A 13,547-nucleotide genomic window follows, 5' to 3' on the forward strand; every position below is an offset into this window, starting at 1 on the left:
TCGCATCTACGAGGCAGAGATTGAGGTCTACTATAAGCGTATTAACATGGTTCGAGAGACATTGTGGAATTTCTGAATACAATTAAATCATTAGATTCTTAGTTCATGTAGTGGTAATTACTTGTGGTGTTAACCTACATGATGCTTGAACAGTCTAGCTAATTACTTTTTGTTACCAAAGATTTGTCTTGTTAAACAATTTTAGGTTTATGTCATTCGAGATATGTTTTATTAAACCTTTGGAATAAAGAAGCACTTGAAATAAATCTCTGTGCAGATATGTTTTGTTGTGCTTGAATATTGCTTTTAGTTCTTGTTACGAATTGTAAAAACAAAAACACGAAAAGTATATCTCCGTGCCTAACTAATTTATGAGTAATTAAATTACTAGGCATTATAGATGCACCTAGTAGCTTTTTAAAAATAATGATTGGATCTCCATATCCATTTAATTCCATGGTCTCTTAAATGAAATTGTTGGTCACCCATTATTAGCAAAATCCAAACTTGTACTCATCCATATTAAAATCCCTAATTTTCCAAATGAACATCGTACCTCCTCCTTTTTGGGTGAATCTACCGCCAAGTTTGGCAAAAGAAGATAATTTAATGTCACGATCTCTTTCAATCTTTCTTGTTTTCTCTCTCAATTCTTCATAACCAGATTCTCGCAGATCTAATGTTATTCACGGACACTGATGCGTTCTCACCACAATATAAAAACTTATAGCATGAATATGTCGAGTGAAATTTCTGTGATTCACAAGGTCGTTCTTCTGAGGAACGAATTCAGCAAAAAAAAAGATGAGGAATAGACAATGGTTTTCTGTTTTATGATGAAGGTTATGCGAAGCTCCATGTTGTTCAATGTAAGAGTTGAAATGCTCATATCTAGTACCCCAAAATCTTATGGGATATTCATTTATTAGCCCTGTTAAATTGTGATTTTCCATGTTTAATCTAAGTTAGACAATTGCGTTGCTCCAATGACAGAATACCATGCCATAGACAATATCTGGAAGAGCGCAAGAACAAATATGTTGCATCCCGGGTTTTGTTATTTTTAGTCTGCGTTTTCTTATTTTAGTTTATGTTTTAAGACTGGTTTCACTTTTTTTATTTATTTTTTTCTTCAAATTTTTGTTTTTTATGGTGCATAATGGATTAGCGCTTCTTTAACTTTTACCGATTCACAGTCATAAGAGTTGGTCCCTTCATAAAAGTGACGTGGCAATGATTGTGAAACTTTTGAATATGTTCCCTAAAACTCAGGTTTAATAAAGAAAAATCCAAAAACTCTTTAGTAAAACCCTATTGAAAACCTAACTGGATCAAGATTGTAAATGTTATAAGCAATTTAGTCCCAATCAACACTGAGGTTTGCCATGGGATTTTTTGACCATTGATTAAGAATTGCTCAAAATTGACTCATATGGCAATAACCACTTGAATACCATATATAGTGCATGATGACTAATATGGCAAATATAATTTGGAGCACATTTATTAGCGTGTAAACAGAAACCGTGTATTGGCACACACACCCAATTTGTCTTTCTACCATTTTGAGAAGTTTAAAAAATGAATAATTGGCTCGTCATGGACAGAAAATGAATTCCGGACGGAAATGAAATAAGGCCGGAATAATGTTAAATGTCAAAACGCGGGAGAATAAAGTTACAGCTGTTCCCCAAGCGCCGCCGCCGCCGCTTATACTTTTTTTTGTTTTTTCTTATACTTAACCCCTAAACCCCTCGTCTTTAAAGACGTCCGGCGTTCTCTCCTTCCCAGGGTTTAAGCGGGAGAGAGAAGAGAGACTGTTGTTCATCTCTAGGGTTAGGGCTTTTTCTATAAATCCATCATCAATTTCTCAATTCAACTCAAGAAATAATGTCTTTCTGGGGTAATTACTAGAAATCATTTCCTCTATTGCTCTTCTTCTTTTCGGTAAGTATAATCAGCAGGATGTCTTTTTTCTGATTTTCTGATTACTTATTTCCAGGTGTTGAAATCAAACCAGCAAAACCCTTCACTCTTCCACAAGGAAGGATTCAAATTACTCAGGTTAGATTGGTTAACTTTTGCACAATTTTTGTTTGCTTAAAGTTTTTTTTGCCTAAAGTTTATTGTATGCAATTTTTAGTTGATAGATGATTCTTGTTTTTGCTTAATAAAATCTAAAGAATAAATAATTGAATTATGCACCTAATTCGATGGCCATAGTTGTTGTACTAGAATAGGAGAACATTTTTCATGTCTACTAAAATTTCCAACTCTTTCCTTGTACACATGAATTGTTTATCATTACCAAACCATCAGAACTAACAAGATATAACTTGCTAGTAGTGTCTATGTTTAATGTTATTGGAGTACTTACTGAACCTTAATCTCATCTGACACTACTTTCAAAAAATTCCAGTTTCATAGCCATGTATAAGAGAATCGATTATAGCGTTCATATTGTTTATCATAACCAAACCATCCGTTTATCTAATCTGTGATAATGGAACAACAAGTAATAAGGATAAGGTGAGAATTACCTAGAAACTTCATGACTTGTCGAGAGAAAATCAAAAGGGTTAGAATTTTGGGACGGCAAGTGCTGTTTAAAAGCAGACTGCATGTTTGTAGGTACAGGGCAGTCACTTTGTTGTATAGGCTGAAATGTAATACAACTTCTAAAGTAACTAGGAGCTTACTTAACAGGACGTGCCTCAGTATATTATCCTCTACATGCGTCGATTATATTTAATTCATCTCATTGCAATTCAAGGTTACTATGCTTCTGTAAAACAAAGGCTATTTGGTTTATTGCGTATAAGTTATAACTGGATTAAAGTATGCAGGCGACATTGGGCACACCGGGGGTTTTAACAAAGAGAAGTGTGGTTCAGTGCAATATTGGTGACAAAAGTCCTGTCTTAATATGTGCATTATTGCCAGAGACGTCAGAATCTTTGGCTTTAAATCTTCAATTTGATGAGGAAGATGAAGTGACTTTCTCAGTTCTTGGTCCACGAAGTGTTCACCTTACTGGGTTATATTTCGGGAGTGGGAGTGGTAAGCGTGAACGTGATGACGATGATTCGTATCCGTTATGTCATAAGTTTATAGATAAAACAATATGTATCTTGTTAAAGTTTGATTATGTTGTTTGTTATTTGCTTCATAATGTTGCTTGCCTTGACCTTTTGTGCTATAAGTGATTCTTATGGGCAAGATATTGCTGATACTGATAACGAGGACGATCAGTCTGCTGATATTGTTGATGATGGTGAATTTGATGACTTCATTGATGACGGTGATACTGAAATGATGCCACCATCGAAAGGCCATAAGAGTGCTGGTATGTTACTAAACTTTTTTTTTTACATAAATAATTGTGGGATTTGGATTATGCTTTCTTTGGTTTCTATGATAGTGTGGTTATGAAGAGAATTCTGTGTTTGAGTTCTACATAATGCTTGGATGCTATATGATGTGCTTTTCATAAGATCGTCTGAAGATATTTTTTCAGGGTGCTACCCTCTCCTAGTTAGGATACGATCAGTATGAACACAGATGTACGAGCATGCTATACATTCTTAATTCAGAAATTAAATTTTAAGCCAATTTATGAGGATATCACAGGTTCAACAGTGAATTAATCATAAATGATGTTCTCGCTGTGGTTTATCGATTTTATATTGTGTTTACCGTCTCATGATATTTGCTTTTGGTAGCATATCAAGGATATGTTTTCGTGCATTAGGTAGGTTAAGGGGTTTCCTTCATCAGCTGATGATATTGATTACCTTTCTTTACACTCGGCTCGAATTCGTCATTCACTTGCAAAAACTGAACAAGAATGGAATTATGCATCTTTGAGTAATAATTCCCAAATATGATCTGACGACAAATTTTTCTTACATTTTTTTTTATCTTTTGATGCTCTCATACAGTGGCAATTGAGGACACAGATGACGTCGGGAAGCCTTTAAATAGGAAAGGGGGCCGCAGACGTCTTAAGAAAAAGTACCAATTAAACGACTCAGGTGTTGATGATGAAGAAGAGCTTGTTATCAAGGATCAGGCTCGTTGCAAAGCTCCTGAGAATGAAGATGAAGATACCGTTTCAATTTCTCATATAATCAACAAAAAAGACACCGCTGAAAGCAAAGAAGTAGCTAATTGTATTGAAATACAACTAGCTAAAGAAAGCAGGGAGGGGAACGGTAGCAATGATCCTGGAACATGCCAAAAATTGAATCAGGAGGGCAATGTCCAAGTTAGCATAGCAGAACAGTAAGAAACTTCTTATCCATAATTATTTTCTCAGTTCATAGAAAACAAAAACAGCACAGTAGAAATGATAGGCCTCCATGAAAGTGTCCTCACATGTTAGCACTTTAGCAGCATAAAAAGACCTCCTTTTTCCTCTTTATATCTCATTTTGTTTGTAAAAACAGGACATCTGAACCACCGAAAGATTCCTCCACCCCATCTACTGATATTGGGCAAGAAAGCAATCTCAAGGCAAAGAAGAAAAAGAAAAGGAGTCGTGGTGAAGATGGGGATGCAAAGTCTGAACACATGGATATCGAGGGGCAACTTACTGACAAGTGAGACCTGATCTGTTTATAGTAGCTTTTTTGTTTGTTTCACGATTCTTGAAAATATGTTTTCTGTTGTTTTTCACAGTAGCCCTTGTTTATATGTATACAGGGCTTTTTCTTGGGTTTAATTTCTAGCCCGATATCAGTGATGGCACAGATGAACCTTTAGATGGTTTAAACAACTTGATTTACTGGATAAACAAAAGCTTTTGTGAGAAAAAAAAAATCATTTTGGCATCAAGCGTCAGCTTTATTTTTTAGTCTCTTTGTAATGGTCTCAGCCGTGCTCTTAATTTCTTTTCTTTCCTTCGTTTGCTGTTAAGTTTGACGTTTTGGTAGTTTAAATGGCATCTATGTGGTAGACTAATGCAGTACTTCAGTGCAGGACTACCAATTCTGCTGGTCATGTCACCTATCAAGATAATGGCGAGCTGAAGAAAAAGAAAAAGAAGATAAATAGAAGCCTCGGTGAAGATGGAGCAAAGACTAAAACCATAATTCAAGATTGCACAGGAGATGCAAATGAGGAGGAGCAACCTAGTGACAAGTGAGACCTGATCTGTTTATGTTGGCGTTTTCTGTTTGTTTCTCATGGGCATGTCATTAAAATGTCTTTCTTGCTTACTTTTTTTTTCTTACGCTAGCTCTTGTTTATGTCTAAAATCAGGTTGTTTGAACCATCTAAAGATTCATCTATGCCATCTTCTGATGTTGGGCTAGAAAGTGATGTGATGCCCAAGAAAAAGAAAAGAAGGATCATCCGTGGTGGCGATGGAGATGCTAAGAGTGAAAACATGGATCTGGATCATGTTGCAGTCAAACCTGAGGAGGTGCAACCTACGGGCAAGTGAGACTTGATCTGTTTATATTACCCTTTTTTTGTATGTTTCACATGTGTTTGTCACAAAATGTCTTTCATGTTATGTTTTTTCGCGAAAGCTTTATTTGGTAAATTAGGCTGTTTAAACCATCTAAAGATTCGTCTGTGCCATCTACTGATATCAGGCTAGAAATTACACCCAAGAAAAAGCACAGAAGGAATCACGGTGGAAATGGAGATGCAAAGAGTAAAAACCTTGATGAGAATCTTGTTGGAGTCGAACCTGAGGAGGAACAACCTACTGACAAGTGAGACCTAATCTGCATATATTTACCTTTTTTTACCGTGCATGTCATGAACAATGCTATTCATTTATTCTTATTCACGGTATCTACTGTTTTAATAAATAAAATCAGGTTGTGTGAACCATCTAAAGATTCATCTATACCATTTAATGACATTGACCTACAAAGTTATTTTGCTGTGCAGGACTACCAATTCTGTTGGTGATGTCACCGGTCAAGATAATGGCGAGCTGAAGAAAAAGAAAAAGAAGAAAAAAACCCAAAAGAGTTCTCAAACCCAGAGTGAAACTCAACAGATGGTTTAGAAGCTAGAACTAAATTATTACTAGAAAAGGCCTTACACTTTTCTTTTCTTTTTTTGTATATGCCCATTGAAGGTCATTTAACCCCAGCTTAAAAAAATCGAACTCTATATCAATCTACTTCTATCATTCTCTTTGAAATTGTTATCATGTGTGGTTATGGTTTATACTGTATTTCTAGCAGTTGTATAAGCAACTTTGTTGCCTTTCATGGGTACACACAATGTTACTTAAACAAAACATTTTAGCCAGAAACATTTCCAAGCTACAGTTTTGCAGATACAGAAAGAAGCAGGCAAAGTTGTCCAGATACAGTCTACAGAACATTTGCTAGTCATTTTCTTGTGGCTACTTTTGCTTACTGTAACTACCCCTGCCCATATAACAACAGCGAAAACTGGGGCTCTCCTTTTGGCTTCAAGAACGGCAACAGAAAAACAATGGCCAAAAGTTCTCTTTGAAACTGACTCAGAAAATCTTTTACACTTCATCACATCCTCTACCCCCTCCTTGGCACATCTCAGGGATGATTGAGGAAATAAAGAAGAGATTCAAACAGATCCCACAGGTTGCCTTTCAACACAACCACATGGAAGGAAACCAAGCCGCAGATGGTTTGGCCAATCACGCAGCAGATGGAAGCCAATTAGAAAACTTATCAACCAAAATATGGGACCAGACAATCCCGTTTTTTATTAGTCAAATTTTATTTCATGATTCGGTGGGTACCACATACCCACGACAAATTATAACGTAATCTCTTATCAATAAAATGCATGCTTCAAAAAAAAAAAAAACAGCGAGCTTAAACAAGGCGTTAGCTTGAACTATGGGCCTTGCACAGGTGCTAGAAAATTCTAGCTCCATAAATTGACTTACGAAAGTCAAAGCATCACATCTTCAAGTGAGCACTTGATTCCGAGAAGCATTAAAACACGATTTATATGGGCTGGTACCAGATTACTGGGGCTGATACCATTTCATATAGGACAAAATGATCTTGAGCGATCCTGACCATTAGATCGGCTAAATGGTATCATCCTTTATAATGTTGGTATCAGTCCATTTAAATCATGCATTAAAAATTCAAAATATAACCTACCAATAATTCTAGTTCTATTCCACCCTTGGAAAATTCTGTGAAGCCTCGTGTGAAATGATAAATTAATGTATTTCTGCTATAAAACCTCCATAGTGATGCTCAACGTAAACCAGGTAGTATTTACAGTCTTCAAAATGGCCTTAGGCAAGGGAATCTTTATCCCGTGCCAATCATCATTTGTATGTGTTAGAGCATTGTTCGGTCGAACTCAGACGTGTTGCTATCTCAAGCTTGTTGTCAAATTTAGTTAATTAAAACTATATCTTGATTTCTTGTCTACATTTAGTCAAGTCTCGAAATAGTATAGAAGTGTGTAGTTGAGTACTAGACATCATTGTGTTCTACTGTTTGAAGGCGAAGATCACCCGAAGCTTTCGGAGAACTTCTTCAACAAAAGGTAAGTGAAAACTGAATCACATATTACTCAAGTTTTCACCTTTCTATCTATGAGACAATGTCGCATGACTAAATTATACATTACATGCAAAACAAAAATTGCGAGTCAAATTTATCTTGTTAATCATTCTCGAAATATGCTGACTAAGCTTAAAAACATTTGTTCATACTTGATGAATTTGGTTAAGAACAATTTATTTTTGATGACCTAAATTGTTATGATTCAAGATTTAATCATTTGAAAATAACCTGAAACAGTGATGTGTGTCATTGATGTTATTCAGGAATGTTTCAAATTGATTATTAGAGAGATATAAAAGTACTGTAAATCTGGATACAAAATAGTATGCATACTAGTTCACATACTTGGACAACTGTTGTAAGTCCGGAGCCACAGTACACGTACCGACATAGCTATAGTTCAGCATCGACTTTTGGTATGCATACCCGGTATCCATACCATAAAATTTTTGTTGACTCGTGAACCATGAAGGTATGCATACCCAGTATGCAAACCATAAAAGATCCGTTAGTTTCTAAACTGGAAAGTTACGCATACCTAGTATGGAAACTTGAAAAGATCTGTGGATTCCTGAACCTATTTTTTTTTAAGGGTATACAAACCCGGTATACGTACCATGACAAAAATAGTCACGGAGAGGAATACATTACACGTACTTACCCTGTCGAATATTTTCAAATGTATCATAACTATTTCTATGAGATAAACGACATTTGAACAACTCTCTAAAAGCACATCTAGACATGTTTGATCACATGTGTGACTCAAGATTAAAGTCTTAAAGTGTTATATGAAAATGGTTAAGCTTATCGTTCGACTGGCTAGTTTCGGATAACCTTTCATGAACAAGTCATTGTACACAGTTCGGTTATGGTTCATCCTAATCAGAGTGTATATTATGTTATGTTAATCTCAAGTCAAGTTTTTCATCTAATGATGATTATCGATTGCTTGATTCGATACCTTAGCTTAAATATGAAACAACCTTGATCTGAAAAGTCTATATAAGGGGAACCTCAAACAACTGAGATTTTTGAACTTGTATGTCCTAGTTGTAAACTAGAGTCGTCCTCTCCTTTAAATTTTTTTAGGTTTAGCGACTAAAAAGACTTCACCTAGAGATTCGTGAAGCCAGGTCCAACCATCTTTATATTTGATATGTCGTGTATCATGATCTTGCTTTGATTTTTGAGCCTTTAGATCCAACAGGCAATATAGATAGAAATCACAAAGTTTTTTCGTATCAGACTTTGTGATTTCACAAGTACCTACTTGTGAGTGAATAATAATCTATGCTGCTCTTCGGGATTCACAAGACCGGATTATGAGGTTTGCTAGACTTTGTCTATGGCAATCGATTTCCTATCTCACCTTGATCTTTGATCAGAACGGAAATCACATATAGGCTCATATATGGAAGGCATATTGGTTTAAAGTCTTCAATTGAGTTAAAACAACTCTTAGGCTGTAAAGGTCGTCAGCTAAGGGAATCAATTGTGCGGAGTCTTGCGTGATTCAAGAGGCGTAAGGAGCGCGACGATAACTTAATTGCTATGACGGTAGATTTGGTCTCAACTACATTACAGTCTGAAGTTTTGATAGAAGGCTAGTGTTTGTAGCGGCTTAATACAGTTTGGTACTCAAATCTGGACTAGATCTCAAGGGTTTTCTGCATTTGCGGTTTCTTCGTTAACAAAATTTCTGGTGTATGTGTTATTTCTTTTTCCGCATTATATTGTTTATCTTTATAATTGAAAATCACAACAGGCTGTACGTAAATAAATCAAAGTTGATAAGTCCATTGCATTTGTTGGATACGAATTGATTGATCTTGGATATTGATCTCTAGAATCATCCAAGTACTCTCACAAAATAATCAGGTTCATGTACTTGTCTGTCTTTACATTTTGATTGTGGAAGAAAGAGATATAAGCTCGTATTATAATTGTTGATTAAGATTCATTAAATTTTAACTCTCGTAATCGTAATAGAGTTTAGTCCATACAGGTCGCATAAGAAAAAGTTGGTGGTGTATTTTGGTAACCCCGCGTTTTCAATTGGTATCAGAGCAAACAAACACGCAAAAGACCTAATAAGCTTGTTTTTTAAGCAATCTGACCATATGGACAAGAGTGTAATGGCGATAAACGTGCCGCCAGCCTTTGATGGCATAATATACTTATGGAGGAAAATTTTTATGCGTTCTTTTTTACAAGCCCGTGACTTTCAGACATGGAAACTTGTAGTAATATGATAGATCCTCTGATAGTTGTTAGAAACGGAAACACTGTCGTGAAATATTTAGCAGAATATAGTGAAATCGAGATAAGTGATGCAAAGCATAATTATGACGGGTTAAATGCTATTATTCACGCCATAAGTCAAGATCTTCAGCACCATGTGACTTTGTGCACTAAGTATAAAGATGTTTGGGATATCTTAAAAACCGTATTCGAAGGAGATACCTCAGAAAAAGAAGCTAGGCTTCAAAACCTAAATTCTGACTGGGAAAATCTTCGTATGTCTGATAAATATTCATTTGATGAGTTTAATCAAAAAGTGTCTGGAATTGTTAATGCATGTTATACGTTAGGGAAGACTATTCCCCAAAAGGACATTGTGATGAAATTCTATGATTTTTACCTGTAAGATACAAGTCTAAGAAACATGCCATCATGGAAGGAAATAACCTTGCAACACTTTCCAGAAATAGTCTCGTTGGGTAGTTGAAAATATTTGAACACGAGCACAATATGGCTAAAGACAGCGCTTTTGCACTTGAAGCCATAACTAAAGAGGGCGTAACTTATTCGAAGGAAAGCTTGTCTTGGGATAACTAGTGTTGTGTTGATCACGATGAAGAGAATATATTTTTGGTCACATAGAAAGTCAAAAATATCCTAAGGTGGAACAGACAATCTGGGAAACGACACTCCCGAACCGAGACCCAAGATGATTTAATTATTCAAGACGGAAGTTCTCTTCAAATAAATAATGCACTGATAGTTTCACTTGATAACCCTGATGAGCTTACTTCTGTAAATCAGAAAGAAAATTCAGCACCATGTGCAGAAATATATGTTGATTCTGATTAAGACACTGATTCCGAGTCAGAAAACGATTTTTTAGAATTATTCAGTGAAGAAATTCACCGAGAAAATCTTCGTTTGATGAAAACCTTGGAAAAACTCGAATCATCTCTTTATGTGAAAAATCTAGAGTTTGAAAAACTTGATGAAAATTTCACTAGAACAATGTCTATAAAATATAGTGAGATTAATACCCTCAAATGTGATATACAAAGGCTCTCGGAAAGCTCAAATAAAATCTCAGCTATGTTGTTTGGGAAAAATTCATTTGGTAACACTAATGGTATTGGGTTCACCAACAAGTGTAAAGTAGAAACAATTCTTTGTGATAATCATGTGGCTAAATCTTTTAAAGATGATCCCTCTCTGCATTACTTCTTTTGCGGAAAGTAAGAACCATGCTCAAGAAAAATGGTAGAAATTCAAGAAGAATATAAAAAAGTTGTTGAACTTCAGAATGACATGTAGAGAATGAGTCAGTTATTGGAGAAAAGTTTTGAAACCTCAATGCCAAAGAAAGACAAACAGAGAAGAAGAACCAGGAAAGGTAAGTCTCCTATATACACAAATAACCTTGTTAAGTCACCTAGTGACACAAGAGGTGCGTTTTCTACTCATCCTATCACTACTTAATTGTAGTATTGAGTGCAGCCTAAATATTTTTGCTTGAGAAAATGAGGCTTGCAAAAAACTCATCACCATACTCTTTGTGATGATAAGGTTACTCAAGTCGACTTGACCAGTTATGCTAAGTTTGCTAATTTTACGTGAAACACCTCATAATAATATCATAGAGATGTCGGTGTATGGTATCTTGTTAAGCTGGCTCCAAAATCAAAAATACATATTTGTGTTCCATCACAAATCTGTAAGTCCGTAATTTATGAACCATTAATTCTTGTGCTATAAACTATGTTTATTTGAGCTAAGAATACGTTTAAATCTTATATTTGACATAACTATGATTTTTCGTTGGGACAAGTAACTAATAATTAGTATAATTAAAAATGTAAAAGGTCTTCAAAATTCGCGTGTTATATGGATCACAGACGGCAAGTAAAGATGCACTGGTTCACTGACCTTTTTAAGGATGGCCATTTCTCTTATTTAGGGCTTGAGGAAATATGATTCAATGGCTCTTGTAACTAGAGGTGTCAGCAAGAAGGATGCATAAGAAGCTGTTAACGTTTTTCTGTGTGAAGGAATTAAATCATCATGGATCAAAAAGGAGAAATCGCCTGGAGATGAAGAAGATTCTTCCTCAACTTGTCTTTTATCTATATGTCGTCAAGATAATAATTTTAGGGATACAGTGAAGAACTTTGTGTCCCAAAGGAATGATCTTAAATCTCGAATCAAACTCCTTAGATGAGATAACTTACTATGAGCACATGCTGGCTTAGTCAAAGACCACTCTCTGTAAGCTGAGAGCATAACTTAGTGAGTTTACTGACATCTCTGAAGACTTAGAAAAACTGAATGATCCCATCATCAACGAATTTTTCAACAATGAGAAGGAATTTTCCGCTCAAGCTATTAAAAACTAAAAAAAACGGGGGTCTAACAACACCACCAAATATTTCGCTTAGCAATCTGTATGGACTAACTCCGAAATACTTTCTAGAGAATTAACTAGATAGGCAGACTCAATCCAGGTAAAAGTATCTCAAGGAGTTAATCTCTCTCTTGTTTTTGATTTACTCGAGCTAATAGAAATCAGCGAGTCTTTAATCAAACACAAGGAATAACTTGGATGGTACCAAACACCAATATCCAAGGATCAATCAATGATAATCAACAACCAAAGGTTAGATTACTCTAATTGATGATCTAACGCACAACCTCTATTATTTCAATTATAAAGATCAAACAATATAATACGGAAACTGAAATAACACAAACACCAGAAATTTTGTTAACGAGGAAACCGCAAATGCAGAAAAACCCCGGGACCTAGTCCAGATTGAACACACACTGTATTAAGCCGCTACAGACACTAGCCTACTCCAAGCTAACTTTGGACTTGACTGGACTGTAGTTGAACCCCAATCAGTCTCCCACTGATCCAAGGTACAACTGTACTCCCTACGCCTCTGATATCAGCAGGATACTGCGCACTTGATTCCCTTAGCTGATCTCACCCATAACTAAGAGTTGCTACGACCTAAAATCGTAGACTTTAACAATAAACAAATCTGTCTCACACAGACAAGTCTATCAAAGGATCAATCTGTCTCCCACAGAAAAACCCTAATGTTTTTGTTCCGTCTTTTGATAATAATCAAGGTGAACAGGAACCAATTGATAATCCGGTCTTATATTCCCGAAGAACAACCTAGATAAATCAATCACCTCACAACAATCTTAATCGTATGGTAGCGAAACAAGATGTTGCGGAATCACAAACAATGAGACGAAGATGTTTGTGACTACTTTTTATATCTTGCCTATCAGAGATATTAATCTCAATCCAATCAATCTGATTGTACTCGTATGATATAAGATGCAAGATCAGATCACACAACTACGATAAAAGTAGTATCGGTCTGGCTTCACAATCCCAATGAAGTCTTTAAGTCGTTAACCTGGTTTTAGAAGAAAAAAAGGTTAATGGAGAAACCACTCTAGCACGCAAACTAGTATCACACGTGATGTGTGGGGATGATTTTTGCAGAGTTGCTAGATGTCCCCTTATATAGTCTTTCAAATCAGGGTTTCTCCTTGGTCACAAAGTAAACAATATCCACCGTTAGATGAAAACCTGATTTAGATTCAAGCTAATATCTCTCAACCGTTAGATCGAAAACTTAGCTTGTTATACACAAATGAAATGCAGGCTTCTAGGCTTGTTAACCGTACCCAAACGTGTACTTTGTTGTTTCAACAATAGTTAACCAAAAGGTTAGCCATATGAGC

General features: G+C 35.7%; 1 protein-coding gene across 2 annotated transcripts; it reads left to right on the forward strand.

Annotated features, from left to right (window-relative positions):
• The first annotated feature begins 1,636 nt into the window (after window positions 1-1,636).
• Window positions 1,637-6,258, forward strand: LOC113361009 (peptidyl-prolyl cis-trans isomerase FKBP43-like). Of its 2 annotated transcripts, XM_026604403.1 has the most exons (10): window positions 1,637-1,903; window positions 2,003-2,064; window positions 2,847-3,088; window positions 3,204-3,346; window positions 3,942-4,284; window positions 4,449-4,601; window positions 4,981-5,142; window positions 5,263-5,442; window positions 5,601-5,723; window positions 5,905-6,258. In XM_026604403.1, exons 1-10 carry the CDS (start codon window positions 1,891-1,893, stop codon window positions 6,023-6,025), a joined length of 1,542 nt encoding a protein of 513 aa, XP_026460188.1. In that variant the 5' UTR covers window positions 1,637-1,890; the 3' UTR covers window positions 6,026-6,258. The 2 variants fall into 2 exon arrangements, with proteins under 2 accessions (XP_026460188.1, XP_026460189.1); XM_026604404.1 differs by lacking the exon at window positions 5,905-6,258 and having other exon boundaries at window positions 5,263-5,438; window positions 5,601-5,713.
• Window positions 6,259-13,547: the final 7,289 nt, after the last annotated feature.

The sequence above is a fragment of the Papaver somniferum genome, chromosome 3 (genome assembly GCF_003573695.1).
Source record: "Papaver somniferum cultivar HN1 chromosome 3, ASM357369v1, whole genome shotgun sequence".
Lineage (NCBI taxonomy): Eukaryota > Viridiplantae > Streptophyta > Magnoliopsida > Ranunculales > Papaveraceae > Papaver > Papaver somniferum.

Coding starts and splice junctions, on each gene's coding strand:
- LOC113361009 (XM_026604403.1), top strand. Junction 3,347..3,941: donor GAAAGGCCATAAGAGTGCTG/GTATGTTACTAA, acceptor GCTCTCATACAG/TGGCAATTGAGGACACAGAT. Junction 5,724..5,904: donor GAGGAACAACCTACTGACAA/GTGAGACCTAAT, acceptor TTTGCTGTGCAG/GACTACCAATTCTGTTGGTG.